This window comes from Tupaia chinensis, unplaced genomic scaffold, assembly GCF_000334495.1.
Source record: "Tupaia chinensis unplaced genomic scaffold, TupChi_1.0 Scaffold000276_2, whole genome shotgun sequence".
Taxonomy (NCBI): domain Eukaryota; kingdom Metazoa; phylum Chordata; class Mammalia; order Scandentia; family Tupaiidae; genus Tupaia; species Tupaia belangeri.
The window spans coordinates 1890915-1910787 of record NW_006159759.1 but is presented as its reverse complement, the minus strand read 5'-3'; the positions used below and the strand labels follow the sequence as shown (position 1 = coordinate 1910787).

Genomic DNA, 19873 nt, shown 5'->3' with positions numbered 1-19873 from the left:
TGGTTATAATATTTACTTACAAATATTAGGGAGGCGTATGTAGAAAAGAAGATGAATCACTCACTGCCTTCTGTTTTCTTAATGAACTCGGTTAGTGGGTGGGTAGGGAGATCAGCACCCAGGCTAAACAGGAGATCTGCTTCATCCTGTCCCTTGAAGACCATCGTTTAGATGTCAGAGAATCTGAACAATCCTGGCAAAGTGTTTTTGCCATGCAAACTGTGACCCGTGGACTTTGAGGCCTTCCCTCAAACACGTTACAGTTCATGATAAGATGAGTGCAAAGTTAGGATTAAGGCTTTAGAAAACTATCTGTACATTTGAAGAAGTCAGTGTAAATCTACTGAATTTAACAATAGCAAACAAGGTCTCTTGTTTTCCATTTCAGTATCATAGTAGTTTACAAAAATGCCAGCCAACGCTAAATTAAGACAAAACAAAACAAAAAACACAATTTGGGTCTTCATCACAAATTGTTGAGAAGCCCTGACCTAGAACAAATTCAAAGACCACTTTATTAGCTCAGAAATTGTTCATGAAACACTAAGCCGAGGATTCCAGAAAGGAGTGGGGCAATCAGGTGAATCCCATTGTGAGATGCTTCCTGAAGACGGTGTTGGGGAGGACGGTGGGACACGGACACATGACTCAGATGAAAAGGGAGAACTTTACCCAGGATAGGACAGCCAGGGATGGAGGGAGTGAGGGCAAGGTTAGCTTGACCATTAGAAGGAGGTCAGTGACAGAGTGGACAGATGGCACCGTGGACTTAGCAGCACTAGGACTTTGAAGTCAGGACACTCCTTCTGTGTGTTCTGCGCAGACATCACCCTGCTAATCGTCTGGGCTGGGCCTCTAACTGCAAATAACTGACTGACATGCTTTGTTTTTTAGATTTATACCCTGCCTGCCATTATTAGCAAGAAAGAAGAAAGTAAGTCAATTTAATAATTATTTTAAAATTTAGCAAATAGGTATTTTCATCACATCATGTATTATATGATATTAACCCTGGAGAAATAGTACTAACATACCATTGATCAGATGGTGAAACAGATTTGAAATCTTCAAGAAGTTTCTCATGTTAAAAACACAAACTGCAGGTAGTAGAGTAACCCAGATTAATTTCGATTTCCTTGGTATTTGCTTATTTACATGTCCTGCCTTATCCCTGGTAATGATTTGAGGTAGTTCATGTATAGCTGATGTGGTTTGTTTATGGGAGTAGAGAACTTGTTTCTTTTTAAAGTTTATTTCTTTCATGAACGTGAGAGATGATGGAGTGGGAAGGAAAGCTAAGCTTCATCCTTCCACAGGACCTGACACCAATCTCCCCCCAGCCCTCCTAGCCAGGATCAGAGTCAAGCACACTCAGTGTGCCAAGGTTGACTAGAGAACTGAACCCATGCATATCCAGCATCACTTGAGCAGTGCATTACCATCACGCCACTAAGTCAGCCTGTAGAGGTTTCTTTATCTTATTTTTCCCTGCTCTAGTTTCACAGAAGCACAAGACTAAAGACATGACAACTTCTTATTGCTTTTAAGAGATAGCATCTAAGAACCTAACGGATAAAGAACTTGTTGTTGAACATCATGTCTTAGGGAAACATGAATTTGATGTGTTGTTGCTGAATCCTTAGCATCTAACCATCCTTTATAAACATATTTTATGTGTGGTTTTTTTTTATGTTCTAATTATCTACTACCTTCTTACTATCTTATTCTTGGTTAGTTTAGGGTATTTTTTAAATAAGTAAGTTAGTTCTTTATTTCATGAGACAGAGAGAGAGAGAGACTCTCAACAGGGTCATCATGCCTTGTTTCTCTCCCAGCCCTGGGCAGCCTGGATCATGGGCATGTGCCCAGCTCATACAGAGAGACCTTGGGACATGAGCCTGGGACCTTTCAGTCTAGATTCAGCATTGCAAAGCATTGGCACTACTGTGACTGGCACAGTTTAGGAAATTTTCACATCTTACTTAGTCATTTTATATCACGTTTAAAATTAGTTTGTATATGTGTTTCTAGGGATGGCTTGTCTAAATCTATATCTACCTATAACCTTTGAAGCAATTTCAAGTTATATAAAACTCAGTAGATTTTCTCTCATGACTTCTAAATTCATTTATAAAACAGACTTAATTAACAGAATTTTAGATTGTTATTAGAATACAAGTTAGAATACAAGTTACTTCATTCTAACTTGTATCCTAATACAAGTTAGAATAAAGCAAAAATAAAAATTGGGAAAACACTGATTTGAAAATCATAAATACTGTGTGTATGAAAAGCCTATCAGTTTGACTGAGTAGTGTGATTAATTTTAGAAATTATCGAAAGAAAATGCATGATTTTTAACATGCTGTAGAAATTTAAATAACTTAAAATTAATGAAAAAATAGAATTATTAGGTCAGCAGATGGCATAGTGGTTAAGGCACTGGACTTCTACATGGCTAATAGTGGTTCAAGTCTCAGTCCTGGTGGCTTGTTTTCTCACTTCCTCTTTCTCTTTCTGTCTTTTTTGAGCACAAGTGCCCTGTAGCTAATTAAAAAATAATAATTTTTAAAAAGATAATAATTTAAGGGATCAGCAGATGGTGTAATGGTTAAATCGCTTGACTCCCATGTAGTTGACCACAGTTCAAGTCCCAGAACGGGTGGCTTAAACTCATACCGGGTGTGTGCATGTGTGCCCAAGATCACAAGAGGAGAATGGAGGAGAAGGGATTGCAGCATTGTCATCCTCCTTGAGGGGTGATTTCTCGCTTTCTGTCTCTCTGTCTCTTTCTCTCTCTTTCTGGTGGAGCACATGTGCCCTATAGCAAAAACCTTTCAAAAAATAATAATAATACAATTTTCAAGTTTTGTCATACTTCTTTTTTTATTGCTAATCAAGAAAAGTGATTAGTATAAAATCTTTTATTGCCTCCTTTTATCTCGTCACAGAAACATTACCCAACAGGTAAGAGTTTTGTACATACTGGATGTTATTCTAAACAATTACCTAACAAGTAATCCATTGTATAATTTGTATTTGAGTAGAGTTTGAAATGTGTTTTCTAATATTGGTTCCATCGTTCATATCCAATTAAAGATAGTCCTTTCAAATTAAAACTAACTACCCAAGAACAACTTTTTCTTGAAAATAACTGTCCCCCTAGCACTGTTAAATAGGCTTTCTGAATCATGATGTGGTCATGTCAATGAGACTGTATTCATGTTCAGTTAATGCCCTCCTGGAACTAGAATTGCTATCATGAGTAGGAAATTTGGTAATAAACTGATCAATTCTGCATATGCTCTGATTTAAAGGAATCTTCTTTTCCAAGTACAGAGTCACTCTTCTGGGAATTGTGCCGTCACTTGTGACTTTAACATGGCACATGCTCCAGAAACGTGTTTGACCTAGAGTGCATGTGTTTGTACTCTTTCTCACATTTGGGCTTTTCATAGAGTGCATTCATTTCCTCCACAGTGCTCTGAGCTCCCTGTGGGGCAAACCCAGCTCTTCTCCAGAACCAGCCTTTTGTGGGATGTGGGTTACTAGTAGGCTTGTTTTGCCTATGGGGAGATTTTCATTATAGAAAAGGATATTACAGTTTTTGCTTTACTATTTAGTGCTTAAAGTTACAAATCTCAAACTTCATTTTCAAGTTTTCTTTATTTTAAGCCATATTGTTACATTAAGCCTATTTTTAATCATATGCTATTATTATTGCATGTACTACATTTTAAAACTGAGTCATTTTCACTTTATGTTGTTTTCAGAAATTTGACAGAATTCTTCTCTTTATACATTTAATCTCATTTCTTTAGACATCACAACTGATAATGACAAAACCGGTAAATTTTCATCTCTCGAACTTAGTATCCTAATAAGGGAAATTTCTGATTCTGACAGATATATACTCTTTCTAAACATCTGATGACTTTGGTAATTTAGTAAAGCAGCTTATAAATGCAGAAATTAATATAACATGAAGTGTTGTAAACATTATAAGTAACACAAAATTGTACAGTGATTTCAAAAGGTCTTATTACATTTGCATAAGCAAGAAAAGAGAAGAAAGTATTTAGTAACAGGGTACTTGCCACCCCTGTTCTCCACTGGTCATGCCACAACCCGTTTTCCTCCATTCACTGTCCTATCAGGATCCTGGGTTCATGCCCAGTGTGTTGACACTGGGGCGAGTGAACCTAAGAGCTGGATCATGTTTTCTCTTAATGACATGTCCAGAATTTTGTTCATTTCACTTGAGAATAACCTAAGATGCCTGTTAGCCTAAGAGTGGGATCATGTTTTCTCCTACTGATGTTCCCAGAATTCTATGTATTTCAGTTCCAAATTATATTCCAGTGATTGCAAAGGTCTTAGACCTCTTAAATTTTCTTAAATTATGTGAGCTCAACATTTTACATGTTTAGTGCAATTCATACATTTCTTTGTGTTCAACCCCTTTACCACTTTTCTGTTCATTATCCTGCTTTCGAGATCTCATATCCTTCTTATTTGATATGTGTTTACCCGGGAATTGGCATTGTGTCCATTCATGTGCCACTTCTGTCATGATTATCATTTGAAACCAGTACTAGCCTTGATTAATTTGCCACCTTGAAGGCTGCTTGTTTATAATCTCTGTAATTTAGCTGTATTTTGTATATACTAAAATATTCTCATTATCCTTTGGAAGTTCAGTTTGCATAGTATGTGTTCTTGAACTGCCAAAGATGATAATGAAGTTTAGGATGGTGAAATACAAAAGTCAGGTTAAAAATTATTTTGGGGGACCAGCAGTTAGCATAATGGCTATGTTGCTGGACTCCCATGTAGTCGACCGCAGTTCGTGTCCCAGACCTGGTGGCTTAAAACTCACACCAGGTGCGTGTGCGTATGTGCCCAAGATCCCGAGAGGAGAAGAGAGAAGGGATTGCGGTGTGGCCATCCTCCCTGGGGAGTGATTTCTCGCTTTCTGTCTCTCTATCTCTCTCTGTCTGTCTGGCGAGCACACGTGCCCTATAGCAAAAACCTCTCCAAAAAAAATTTAACATGCTGTAGAAATTTAAATAACTTAAAATTAATGAAAAAATAGAATTATTAGGTCAGCAGATGGCATAGTGGTTAAGGCACTGGACTTCTACATGGCTAATAGTGGTTCAAGTCTCAGTCCTGGTGGCTTGTTTTCTCACTTCCTCTTTCTCTTTCTGTCTTTTTTGAGCACAAGTGCCCTGTAGCTAATTAAAAAATAATAATTTTTAAAAAGATAATAATTTAAGGGATCAGCAGATGGTGTAATGGTTAAATCGCTTGACTCCCATGTAGTTGACCACAGTTCAAGTCCCAGAACGGGTGGCTTAAACTCATACCGGGTGTGTGCATGTGTGCCCAAGATCACAAGAGGAGAATGGAGGAGAAGGGATTGCAGCATTGTCATCCTCCTTGAGGGGTGATTTCTCGCTTTCTGTCTCTCTGTCTCTTTCTCTCTCTTTCTGGTGGAGCACATGTGCCCTATAGCAAAAACCTTTCAAAAAATAATAATAATACAATTTTCAAGTTTTGTCATACTTCTTTTTTTATTGCTAATCAAGAAAAGTGATTAGTATAAAATCTTTTATTGCCTCCTTTTATCTCGTCACAGAAACATTACCCAACAGGTAAGAGTTTTGTACATACTGGATGTTATTCTAAACAATTACCTAACAAGTAATCCATTGTATAATTTGTATTTGAGTAGAGTTTGAAATGTGTTTTCTAATATTGGTTCCATCGTTCATATCCAATTAAAGATAGTCCTTTCAAATTAAAACTAACTACCCAAGAACAACTTTTTCTTGAAAATAACTGTCCCCCTAGCACTGTTAAATAGGCTTTCTGAATCATGATGTGGTCATGTCAATGAGACTGTATTCATGTTCAGTTAATGCCCTCCTGGAACTAGAATTGCTATCATGAGTAGGAAATTTGGTAATAAACTGATCAATTCTGCATATGCTCTGATTTAAAGGAATCTTCTTTTCCAAGTACAGAGTCACTCTTCTGGGAATTGTGCCGTCACTTGTGACTTTAACATGGCACATGCTCCAGAAACGTGTTTGACCTAGAGTGCATGTGTTTGTACTCTTTCTCACATTTGGGCTTTTCATAGAGTGCATTCATTTCCTCCACAGTGCTCTGAGCTCCCTGTGGGGCAAACCCAGCTCTTCTCCAGAACCAGCCTTTTGTGGGATGTGGGTTACTAGTAGGCTTGTTTTGCCTATGGGGAGATTTTCATTATAGAAAAGGATATTACAGTTTTTGCTTTACTATTTAGTGCTTAAAGTTACAAATCTCAAACTTCATTTTCAAGTTTTCTTTATTTTAAGCCATATTGTTACATTAAGCCTATTTTTAATCATATGCTATTATTATTGCATGTACTACATTTTAAAACTGAGTCATTTTCACTTTATGTTGTTTTCAGAAATTTGACAGAATTCTTCTCTTTATACATTTAATCTCATTTCTTTAGACATCACAACTGATAATGACAAAACCGGTAAATTTTCATCTCTCGAACTTAGTATCCTAATAAGGGAAATTTCTGATTCTGACAGATATATACTCTTTCTAAACATCTGATGACTTTGGTAATTTAGTAAAGCAGCTTATAAATGCAGAAATTAATATAACATGAAGTGTTGTAAACATTATAAGTAACACAAAATTGTACAGTGATTTCAAAAGGTCTTATTACATTTGCATAAGCAAGAAAAGAGAAGAAAGTATTTAGTAACAGGGTACTTGCCACCCCTGTTCTCCACTGGTCATGCCACAACCCGTTTTCCTCCATTCACTGTCCTATCAGGATCCTGGGTTCATGCCCAGTGTGTTGACACTGGGGCGAGTGAACCTAAGAGCTGGATCATGTTTTCTCTTAATGACATGTCCAGAATTTTGTTCATTTCACTTGAGAATAACCTAAGATGCCTGTTAGCCTAAGAGTGGGATCATGTTTTCTCCTACTGATGTTCCCAGAATTCTATGTATTTCAGTTCCAAATTATATTCCAGTGATTGCAAAGGTCTTAGACCTCTTAAATTTTCTTAAATTATGTGAGCTCAACATTTTACATGTTTAGTGCAATTCATACATTTCTTTGTGTTCAACCCCTTTACCACTTTTCTGTTCATTATCCTGCTTTCGAGATCTCATATCCTTCTTATTTGATATGTGTTTACCCGGGAATTGGCATTGTGTCCATTCATGTGCCACTTCTGTCATGATTATCATTTGAAACCAGTACTAGCCTTGATTAATTTGCCACCTTGAAGGCTGCTTGTTTATAATCTCTGTAATTTAGCTGTATTTTGTATATACTAAAATATTCTCATTATCCTTTGGAAGTTCAGTTTGCATAGTATGTGTTCTTGAACTGCCAAAGATGATAATGAAGTTTAGGATGGTGAAATACAAAAGTCAGGTTAAAAATTATTTTGGGGGACCAGCAGTTAGCATAATGGCTATGTTGCTGGACTCCCATGTAGTCGACCGCAGTTCGTGTCCCAGACCTGGTGGCTTAAAACTCACACCAGGTGCGTGTGCGTATGTGCCCAAGATCCCGAGAGGAGAAGAGAGAAGGGATTGCGGTGTGGCCATCCTCCCTGGGGAGTGATTTCTCGCTTTCTGTCTCTCTATCTCTCTCTGTCTGTCTGGCGAGCACACGTGCCCTATAGCAAAAACCTCTCCAAAAAAAAAAAAAAATTGGGGGGAGGGGGATTGGACCCAGTAGCCTAGTAGTTAAGGAAGCTGGATTCCACATAGCTAACCAGGGTTCAAACCCCAGCCCAAGTGGCTTGAAAATCACACCAGGCATATGTAAGTGTGTCCAAAATTCCAATAGAATAGAAATATGGAGGACAAGGAATTGCAGCATGACCACACGTCAATGGGGGTGCTTTCTTCCTTTCTCTCTCTCTATTTCTCTTTCTGTAGCAAGTGCATGCATCCATTAGAAATTTTAAAAAAATTATTTTGAATGTAAGTCATTAGAAGTAGCCATAATGTCTGTGTTTTCATGGAAAACTCTAAAAGCAGCAAAGTGAGAACTATCTAACGTCCCAAACATCAGTCGATACAGTGAATACTCAGAGAACATATGCCTTGTGGGTGTAGTGACTTCACAAGCTAAACATTAAAATCTCCCTACTTTGTGATTACTCTTAATTTGCCATTTTCAGAGTGTGGATGCTACAAGTGAGACTTGCATAATTCAATAGAGAAAGCTTGGTTCACCTTCATGAAAAAGTATCAAGTAAAACAAACTGAAATATTGGTCAGTTCCAGAATACCGAATTCATAAATACTGTTCTGGTTTTAAAATATGCCCAGTGTTATTTTCTTGAAATTGTAAGACTTTAGGATTTAATTCACTTTTAGTATAGTGATGTCTGTGATCTATATGAAACAGATGCGATTCAATTAAGCTTAGAACTAAATATCTCAAGCCATGCCACTGGTGACATTTTGTTAAAAAGTAGCTTACCAGGCTGGCATGTGGACTCCCACATGGCTAACTGCGGTTTGAGTCCCAGACCTGGCGGCTTGCTTTCTCACTCCCCACCACTTCATTTGCTCTGTCTCTGGTAAAAATAAAAATAAACACATAAAAAATAAAGTTAAATAAAATAATTCTTAAAAGAAATTTAAAGTAGCTCACCAATAGTTCCTCATAATTTCGCTACTTGAACTCATTTTCCAAGGAAACAAGTTATTTTTTTTTTTTTTTTGACATAACTCTCTAATCCCAAGACCTTCATCTTGGGACTAATCATTAACAGGGGCAAAGGCAGTTAATGTTTCTCCTAGGCTTGCTGTCTCTAGCATTCTCTCTTGGCGCCCTGAGTTTTGTCACTGTTGAAATGAGAGTTTCGTGTATGACTTTTCACCTAGTCCTTCAGGCTGGGTCTGGAGAAAGTGAGAATTGTGAAAGAAAAGGCAGTTAGATCTCATTGTCTCCTGCAGTCAGTTTAACAATATTACATTGTGTGCCTACTTTATTCCAGGTATTATGAGTAAGAAAAAGGAAGTCCTTTTCCTTGATGTTTCTGCTAATAAAAGGCACTATTTACCCATGTCATGGCAAAGTCACCTAACATTTCGTCCTCATGTACAAAATCAAAGGGGTTGGCATTAGGAGATAATTTTTTGAACTTCCTAATAACTAACTTGCTGCCACTAGTGTTTGAATCAGTCACTTTCCCATGTGTGCCTAGGGGATGATTCTCTGAGCAATATAGAGAAAAATTAAGCTCATTCTTTTTATTCTAGGCAGTTGCCTTCTTTGTCTGGTGTTCTGGAGCTTCATAACTGCTGTTCATATAGTTTAGTTCAGGGAGTTTTCAGAGATGCCTAGGTTCCATCCTTCTCATTCTGCACATCCTCTTTCAGACCTTAAATCAAATACAGTTTTATTTCCATCACAGAGACCTAGGAAGGAGGGCCATAGCTCAGAGGTAGGGCAGGATGAAAGGACAATTTTGGCCATGGCTTGAGACAATTAATTGCTCGTCCTTGAGGAAGAAAAGGTCTGTGAGTGTCATGAACATCAGTAAATGAACTCACTGCTTTTTCTGTTTCTTTCAAGCTGTGTACTGTGGTATTAGTTGTCTGTGATAAGGGACCTTTGCATCAGAAATGGAAGACTAGAGAACAAATTAGAAATTAAAGACAAATGTGGCTTTATTTTACCAACCCTGAGAATGTTCTATAAGGCCAAGTCGATTACATCTGTAAGGACATGCTGGGTTTTGAAATACTAGGAAATTAAAGGTACAAGGACTTTTGCTTTGTTAGCTTTATGGAAGACTTTTTTTTTTTTTTTTTTCTTTTCCTCATGGCTGTTTGAATTCTGTTGAGATTAATAGCTCTTGTACTCCTAAACTGCCTTATGGAAACTTTATTTGGATTTCAATAAAAGATTCAGCCTTGAACAGTTTCCAGAAGGGGGAAATAATCTTTAAACTTAACTTTTGATTGAATAAATTAAGTTCATTAAGTTAGTCTGCCCTCGTATTCATGTTACTGAATTTCAGTTCCTGAGAACTTCATAGTAATATTTTGGATATTCCTCTGATCCTCTCTAAAGCAGGATGATACAGGACTTGGATAGGGTCTGGGACAGAGGAAGAGCTGAAAAAAGGCATTTATATTAGCTGATAAGCTCTAACCCTTATAGAAGCCATCAAGGAAGGTCCTTGAGCAAGCTTGGTGGAAACCAGTAACTAGCAAGCCATCAACCAGTAACATTTATCAGCTGCATTCTCTGGGACAGGAATTGAGCCCTAATTAAGCAATCCATATTTTCACTATGCAGGATAGGGTCTCCTCTCTTCAGTGTTGCCACCATAGTACCTTGTCCTTGTCCTCCACTGATGGAGAATTAAAAATTAGCCTTTTTTAGCAAGTCATGGAATTTGATTTGGTAATAACCTTCCTATTGACATTTCATTAGAACACTAAGGAAGGCCAAGTTTTTCTAAGTTGCAGAGAACCTATTTTGGTTGAATTATTATTAGTATTGACAGGCTGAGAGTGGTAACCCCTTCATGGCTTTGGGAAATTACTCATTTTCCTTTACAGAACGTGTTGGCTCCTGACTTCTCTCAAATACAATACTGCATCTTGGGACCAGCAGTTAGCATAATGGCTATGTCGCTGGACTCCCACGTAGTCGACCGCGGTTCAAGTCCGGACCTGGCGGCTTAAACTCATGCAGGGCACGTGTGCGTGCATGCCCAAGATCCCAAGAGGAGAATGGAGGAGAAAGGATTGCGGCGTGACCATCCCCCCTGGGGGGTGATTTCTTGCTTTCTGTCTCTGTCTCTCCCTGTCTGTCTGGTGAGCACACACGCCCTATAGCAAAAAACAAACAAACAAACAAAACAAAACAAAACAAAAAAACTCTCAAAAAAAAATACAAGACTATATCTTATGTCAAGTCATTGGGAGACAAATTATTTAAGCCAATTGTCTTTTTTTTTTTGGAGAGGTTTTTGCTATAGGGCGCATGTGCTCGCCAGACAGACAGAGACAGAGAGATAGAAAGCGAGAATCACCCCCCAGGGGGGATGGCCATGCTGCAATCCCTTCTCCATTCTCCTCTCAGGATCTTGGGCATGCATGCACACGCGTCCAGTGTGAGTTTTAAGCCACCGGGTCCGGGACGCAAACCACGGTCGACTGCATGGGAATCCAGCGACAGCCATTACACTAACTGCTGGTCCCGCCAATTGTCATATTTTCAGACCTCACAGAAGCTGCTAGCTGCTCAAGTGAAGGTACTGTCAAACAGCACAGTTACAAAGCAACCATGAATGGGCACTGTCACTACTGTGTTTTGCTGCCTCTGTTATGTGAATTGACGAACCAGTTGTCAAAATGGGGTTATATATTTCAGGTAGGAAGGGAAAACTAATTTTGTGGGATTGGCTTTATTTTAGCAAGTTCTTTTTGCTACAGTGAATTATTGAAGTTACCCATCAATAGGAACTGAACAGGTTATACTATGGTAGCAGATGCTCCTCAAATTTCAGAGGCTTACAATGGTAAGAGTTCATTTCTTGTTCACAAAGGCCATAAATACAGTGATATCTTACACATAGTTTTCATCCTGGAACTCAAACTGAGAGAGTAGCTACCTTCTGTATTATTTTTTATCTTCTACTAGGGTTAAAAAGAGAATGGCAAAAGTTACATGTAGCCCTTCAGATTTGCTGGGTGATGACATGTGACTTCAATTCATACTTCATTGATAAGTGCATATCATATGACCAAGCTTGTCTCTAAGAGTGCTGAGAGACAGAATTGTCCTGGAGTGAGGGACAAGTATATGGAGCACTAATTCCAACATGGTGCCCTCTGCTGACTGGGACTGAGGTCCCAGTGAGAGGGCGTATTGGCTGTTTGTGATTTATGGAAGTTTAATGCACATACGAAGACATTTCTTTTTTCTTCTTCTTTTTTTTAGGTTTTTATCATAGAATGCATGCTCTCGCCAGACATAGACAGAAACAGAGAGAGGAGAAGTGAGAAATCACTTCCTAGGAGGGATGACCATGTCACAATCCCTTCTCAATTCTCCTCTCTGGATTTTGGGCATGCACTTACACACACTTAGCATGAGCCTTAAACTGTGGTTTCTGAGACTCAAACCATGTTTGGCCATGTGGGAGTCCAGCACCTTAACCTCCACACCACCTGCTGGCCCCATGGGGACATTTCTTCTATTTCATTTTAAGAGAGATTTTTGCTATAGTTGCATGTGCTCAACAGAGAGACGGGGGGATGGCCATATTGCAGTTACAGTCCCTTATCCTCCATTCTCTATTTGGGATTTTGAGCATACACACACACATGCCTAGTGTGAGTTTTAAGCCACCGGTCCAGGACCTGAACCACCATCAACTATGTGGGAGTCCAGTGACATAAGCATTACACCATCTACTGATTCCCCCATGGGGACATTTCTTCATCTCTAATTTCTTATCTATTTAGCAGCCAGCTTTGTTGACATAGCCTGCTTTGTTTATGTCCAAATCATGTCTATTTTAAAGAAACTCATCTTTGTTTTAGACCTCAAATAGTTTGCAAATAAGTAATGCAGTCCTCCTCTTTGAAAAACAGCACTCCTGGCTAACAATCCCTCGCCCATGCCCAAAGAATGTCTTATTAATGAAATTTACAGGTATAGATATTTTCATTCTCCTTTTGTCAGAACTGTTGATGATAATAGCTAAAATTCTGTAGCACCAACCATATTCCAAGCACTCTTGTGGGAACTTTGTAGCAATTAACTTATGTCTTCTCTTAAGAACCCAGTGAAGAGGTATTATCTTTATAGTAGAGGAAACAAGCCATAGAGAGAGTAAAACTATGCCCAGGACACATCCAACAAGAGAGAGAATAACTACTCTCTCTGTGTAGTCAGAACTAATGATTGACTTCTTTTAATATTTCTTTTTGAGGCCAGTGGATGGCATGGTGGTTGGGGTGCTGGACTCCCATATGGCCAACCACGGTTTGAGTCCCAGACCTGGTGGCTTGCTTTCTCACTTTTCCTCTATCTCTTTCTCTCTCTGGTGGGCACATATGCCCTGTAGCAAATGAAAATAATACTAAGAAAAAATAAAATTAACTCTTAAAAAAATGTTCTTTCCCTTAGTAATAGCGATGGTAGGTAGACAGTAATAGCAATAGTAGGTAGTAATAGCAATGGTAGGTAGACAGAAGTGGAAGGAGACACCAACCTAGCATTTAGTCTTATTTTGTTGTTAGGTGCTCTTCACTGTTTCTTGTGGTTTTGGCTTCATCTTCCTACAATTTCTTACCATGTATTGCTACTTTCCTCATTTTATAAGTGAAGGTCTCAAGTTCATAGGAAATAATAGGCATACTCCCATTCAGACAACAGTAACAGCAAGGCTGGGACTAAAACTCAGAACTACCTCGCCCTTACACAGCTGGGCACTATCTCTGCACCACAGAAATGTACTCTTCCAAGCAAAGCTCAGGACGGCCAAATGAAACAATCAATGGGCATGGTTATTTTTATTGACACGGTATATTTTCCCGTATCTCCGAACTGATTGATAATGTTGCATTTACTCATGTGAAGAGAGCTAAGAAAGAGAGTCAGAGAATAGAGTACATTGGGACAGCAGCACCCAATAAATGGCCTCTCTGTCAAGTTGACTGCTTATAAGATTCTATTCTTCATAACGAGCCTATGATAACAGTTTACTGAATGGACTAGGATCTTGCTGCCAGAGGTCCTAGTATATCCTCATAATAGGACCTGGTTATTTTTCTCAAAATGAATGCTTACAGTAGAAATTCTGGGTTTTTTTTTTTTTTGGTTTCTTTGTTTTGTTTTTTGTTTTGTTTTTTAGAGAGAGATTTTTGCTATAGGGCACACGTACTCACCAGAGAGACAGAAAGTGACAAATCAAGCCCCAAAGAGAATGGCCAAGCTGCAATCCCTTCTCCTCCAGTCTCCTCTCAGGGTTTTGGGCAAGCACGCACATACACCCAGCATGAGCTTTAAGTCACTGGATCTGGAACTGAAACCATGGTTGACTACATGGAAGTCCAGTGAAGAATCATTGCAGCATCTGCTGGTACCAAGAAATTCTTTTCTATGTCATAACTATCTTCATTCATTTTGCCAAAGGCAAATTTTATTGATACTTTGCAAGAACTGTTTTTCTCTTTGTCAGTAAATCTTCTTTATTGAAAAGCTGAACAGTGTGACCTTAAGTACCAAACGTTTTAAATGTCAGGAACTTGCAGTTTTAGTTGATATAAAAATGCTGGTGTCTTGTTTTTATCCAGGGTTACATTTTTGGTCTTGTTTTTTGTCGTTAAAAATGAAAATTAATGTGCAATTCCTCACTTTTCCCTCTTAAACTGTTTCCTATATTCAACTAATATTTTAACATATCTGCATATGTAATGTTATGCAAGGGATTTGGGATTATTAGAAGCAAGCAGTTTTTTCTTGGTGTCCAAAATGCACTGCACTCTGCTATAGGTCAGCAGCTGTACTCTGATGAGATGCTCATCCATGGCCATTCGATCTTGTGTTGAGTCCACCCTCAGCACTCACTGAGTGCTGTTCTCTTGACCTGGGAACATGAGAACAAGGAGATAGTGAGCCAGTTCCTGTTGAAGTCTGTACATATCTTAGTTTGGGCATTTTCCTCTCTAGAGTACAGACATTATTTTTGAAGTGTGTATATGTATATGTATATATATATATATATATATACACACATATACACACACACACTGACACACACATTATAATACAATAATATATCAAAATAATATATATAACATACATATATATCTACACACACATACACACACACATATATATATATATATATAGTTTAAATATTGAATGGTTCCAAAATCTAGTGAATAAAAATGAGTTTTTATCTTCAGCCCTCATAGCTTCCATAGGTCTTTATGAAACTTTTTCCTAGGAAAATGGAAATATTCATATCCTAAAGCTATTTTGTTTTGTTTTTTAGGTTATTGCTCCAGGGCACATGCTCTTGCTAGAGATAGACAGTGAGAGAAAAAGTGAGAAATCACCTCCCAGGGGAATGACCACACAATTCCTTCTCCTTCATTCTCCTGTTGGGATTTGGGGCACTCATGCACATGAGCCTGGTGTGATTCTAAGCTGTTGGGTCTAGGACTCAAACCATGGTTGGCCATGTGGAAATCCAGTGCCTTATCCACCATGCCACCTGCTGGCTCCATATTCTCAAGTTTTTACATTTTAGTAAAATAGGCTGTATTGTCTTGCAGGTTATTATATTTCATTTTATTTTTAAAGACAGGGTCTTGTCATAATCTTCTTATCTCAGTTTTCCATATGGGACCACAGGGACATGGCACACAGCCAACTCTTTTTCTTTTTTAATTAATGAATTAGTTAATTAATTAATTTTGCCATAGGGCACATGCACTCAGAGAGAGACAGTAAGAGGGAAAGTGAGAAACCACCCTCTGAGGGGACAGCCATATTGCAATCTCTTCTCTTTCATTCTCATCCTGGGATTTTGCACATGTACTCAATGTGATTTTTAAGCCACCAGGTCCAGGATTCAAACTGCAAGTGACAGTATATAATAAATATCCCTCCTTGCCATTACTTCTAGTTTTGGGGTCATAGACGTCCCAGATATTTCTGCCAGTCAGTTAAATTTCATTGTTTTTTCTATGTCTGGAATTTCTTCATAGTTTCTAGCCAGTTGCTAGTTTCCTTTCTTAAATTTATCATAATTTTTTATATGTTTTGTCTGTGGATCTGTGTTGAGCTATATAGACAAGTTTTATCGACCTTGTTTAAATGGGAGCCACTTTTAAATATTTACTGGTTTGAATTATCTTTATTTATTATTAGTTGAAAATACAGAAAATATCCTATCTTTAAACATGTGAGGAAAAGGTGTGTCATAGTTTAGGAAAAAAATCAAAATCAATTTTTTTTCTAGTTGTTACTTGGTAGCCTTAAATAAAGCCTGTTTTTTAAAATAAGTAATCTTAACTTGATTTGATCCCAAAACCTTAGAATAATTAGAACATATTTAAAAGGAATCTAGTTAAAAAAAAAAAAAAAAAAGCTGTATCTTAACCTAACAGCTTTGGGGGGATTTTCAGCAGACTAATTGAGAATCTTTTAAATTACTTTGCATATTACAGCAAAATGCAGTTGAAATGGCATTGGACTTGGAATCAGGAGACCTGAGTTAGAATCCTTATTCTAGAATATAGTACAGAGAAAAGGCAGTTTTTAGCAATCCATCGACTCATCTTAAGACCACAAAGCTTTCATTCTATGTCTTGTTTTGAGAATCCCATTGGAAAGAATATGACTAAGACTTTGTCATGTCATTTTCTACACAAAGGGAAGCTTCATGTCTACTGTATTTGTTTCTATCATCTGAAAAAAATATAGTAGAGTTCAATGCTAGTTTGAGGAAAAATGGTTGGTATCACTGTATCATATTTTCTTTGAAGGATCTGTGCTTCTTGGTAAGCAGATTGATGTCATAACCATAAAGGTGAATCTTCTTCCTCTGCTTTTATCTCCAAAATAAGTAGCCTGTAATCAAAATATTTGATTAACTCAATGACAACTACTGTCCTCTTAAGTCATGAGGTATAATGAACAGAACCACTGAAGAGGGAATGTAAGTCACTTAATGTAGCTTTATAAATTGCTTTGTTTCAGTGTACTTAAATGAAGCAGGGTTCAACTTTGTAAGAAAATGCATTCAAGCTGTGGAAACAAGAGGTAAGTGTCATCTGATAGGTACATCCTTACTGTCTCTTGTCAGAGTAGAATATGTAGGTATATTTCATCATGAACATAAGGTTAAGAGTGATGTCAAGGTGTAGGTTATATTATCTCACAAATAACTGGACCTTGAACTTCATTTTACCAAAAATCACACCACAGACAATTTTAAAGTTTTTGTTTTTGTTTTTGTTTTGTTTTGTTTTGGATATAGCCTCTGTTATTTCTTACTGGTGGACTGTGTCTTCTGTATTACGTAAGCACCTCCCTAACTTTTTTCTAGCACTGGGAAGGTGAGAACAATTCCTTAGGAGCATGCCTTAACTTTCTTCTTTCACTAAGTGACTTTAATGGCCTCACTCTTGAAGCCCACTCCAGTTAGATTTTAGACCTTTTTTACTTTTAGAAAAACATATCTAAAGGAAAACTCATGTTGGCCGTTGGAGTTTTCTAAGTTTAGATTCCTGTTTGGTACTGCCAGTTAGAAGTTTGCAGAAGTTTTGTAGTTTCTCCTCAACTCAAAGTCTATTTCTTCACTTTTAAAGTGAATGTATAAAAGTGTAGAATGTGTGAGAGATCTGACCCCCATGCAAGACTCCATGATTCTGATGACATAGAAGATGAGGAATCATGATGATCCCTTCCCATCTTTGATTTTTTTTTTTCATTCAAATAACAGTGACTAGGCAAGGTTTTGTTGCTGCTTTGAAGATCTTCAAAGACTTCGAAATCACATTTGGCACCTGCTCTGAGAAATGCATTCTGATGGCTGTTTCTAGGTTAGGTTTGCTGAAGTTCGACTGCAAAATTGGATACATAGCTTTTGAATTCTCTGTAGGTATAGGTCTGGCTTTTTAATATTCTGTACTTGCAAAACTGTGTCTCAAGTCATTTTCCATGATTTTCCTTCCCATTAGGCATTACCATCCTGGGCCTCTACCGAATAGGAGGTGTGAACTCCAAAGTTCAGAAACTCATGAACACCACTTTTTGTAAGTTTTGGATGAAGGAAAATTAATTAATTTTTATATTCTTATAGGCAATCCAAACCATACATTTCTTTGCAATAATATAGGCTATTTCTTATGTTTGAATATTTTCAAATAGTATTTAACATTTACAGATGTAGACAGGTCTCTTAAAGTTTATTTACTTTTTTCAAGAGTGAGGAACAGAGAGTGGGGATCTGAGAGACAGACAGACCAACAGACAAACATACTTAGCAGGGTTCTACACCACCCTTGCCTTTTTCAGCCAGCCAGGGTATGTATGCTCAGCAGGTCAGCCGGGGAGCTGAACCTACCATCTTCCACTCGGATCCATCATCTCTTGAGTAGCATGTTACCTCTCTGCCGCGAGCTGGCCCTGCATTCCATTTTTAGTGTTTATTAATAATAAATGAACAGTAAAAATTTGAGAAGGCATTTTTATAACAGTAGGCTGTTTTTTCCAATAGCTAGAGATATAACAAAATGCATGATGCACTTGGCTTACAACATCAGCTAGACCACTTAAATGCTTTGTGGCCTTGGCCCAGCCTCTGTGCTGCAAGTGGAAAGGTGGTGCTTTGCCACTTTTGAGGCCGGATGGGAGGTCTGGATTTGTTTCTCAGGCCAGCCTTAACAGGCCAGGCACAGAGGAGCACACTTGTGGTCCCAAGTAGCTGGGAGGCGAGGGCCGAAGGGATCAGAACATGGCAAGATATTGTCAGAAAAATAACTCACTGTCTCTCTCCTTTTCTCTCTCTATCCCATGTGTTCTCTCTCTCTCACACACACACTCTCCCATTTAAAAAAGAAAAAGCTTTGTGACCTTGGATAATTGACTTAACTCTCTGTCTCAGCCTCCTCCTTTGTAAAATCACGATGATGATAATGCTTGCTTCTTAAGAGTTCTGAGGAATGGGTCAGCAGGTAGTGTGGTGGTTAAGGTGCTGGACACTCCCACATGGCTAACCATGGTTCGAGTCTCAGACCTGGTGGCTTGCTTTCTCACTTTCCTTCTCTCTGTGTGCCTTTTTCTGGTCAAATGAAAATGACTGAATAAATAAATAAAATTAAATAATTATTAAAAAAAAAAAAAAAAAAGAATTCTGAGGATTGACTATGTTAATCTGTGTAAAGCACCTAGAAGCTTGCCAGGTAAACTCTGACATGTTAACAATTCATGATAATTTGGTTTGGCTGAATATTATTCCACAGGAATAACTTGGAGATGTAGTGTCCAGGTACACTTTCTGTCAGTTTACATAAGCAACAGTCCCAAAGTTAACTCTGTGGGTATCCTAAGGAATGGATGCCTATCTCTTTGCACTTACTTAGGTTTGTATCTGTTTTCATCATTACTATGTAAGTCGTATTCCAAGTTGTACAATCTGAGCATCCTGTTTTTGTTCTTTCTAGCTCCCAAATCCCCTCCTGACATTGACATCGATATTGAACTGTGGGACAATAAGACAATAACGAGTGGGCTGAAAAACTACCTCAGGTGAGAAGGGTTTAACTCCTGGATGGACTCTCTCACTCACTGCCTTGACCAGTAACCCTGGGATTTCGTGGAGCCTGTGTATACAAGCTTCACTCCTCAGCTCCATTCTTTCACTTGAGAGGAAGCAGAATTAGATGGTAACATTTACGTTTATGTGCTGGACCTGGTACTTGGTTTTTCCATTATTGTCATAAAAGGCTGAAATATTTTATGAATACTGAATTAGTATTTCTTGTTAAATAGTGAATTTGAATGTGGGGTTTCATGTTTTTCTTTGAAATAACATTGAAATGGAAATGGGAAGTTGTTTTCTTCTGTTCTTTATTTTTTTTTCAAAACTATCATCCCCATGTGTGAGGGTGACATTGTTCCTAGAGTAAGGTAATTCTTACAAAGGGAAAAAATTGTCTTCTGACCTTCCCTTGTAATATAATCATGGCAAGAAGTACTAAGGAACATTGGTGCTTTTGAGGTCTGTGTTTTAGAACTATCTGGAGTTCTACCCCCCTCCCCCACTAGGACTTGATCACACAG

General features: G+C 38.0%; 1 protein-coding gene across 1 annotated transcript in view; it reads left to right on the top strand.

Moving 5' to 3' along the window:
• The window catches only part of ARHGAP42 (Rho GTPase activating protein 42), a gene marked incomplete at its 5' end in the record, with an annotated part of 308666 nt that overhangs the window by 257022 nt on the left and 31771 nt on the right, over nt 1-19873 (top strand). Inside the window, 4 exon segments of the mRNA XM_006150099.3 lie at nt 895-934; nt 16787-16849; nt 17770-17844; nt 19255-19339. Coding sequence (XP_006150161.1) covers nt 895-934; nt 16787-16849; nt 17770-17844; nt 19255-19339 — 263 coding nt within the window.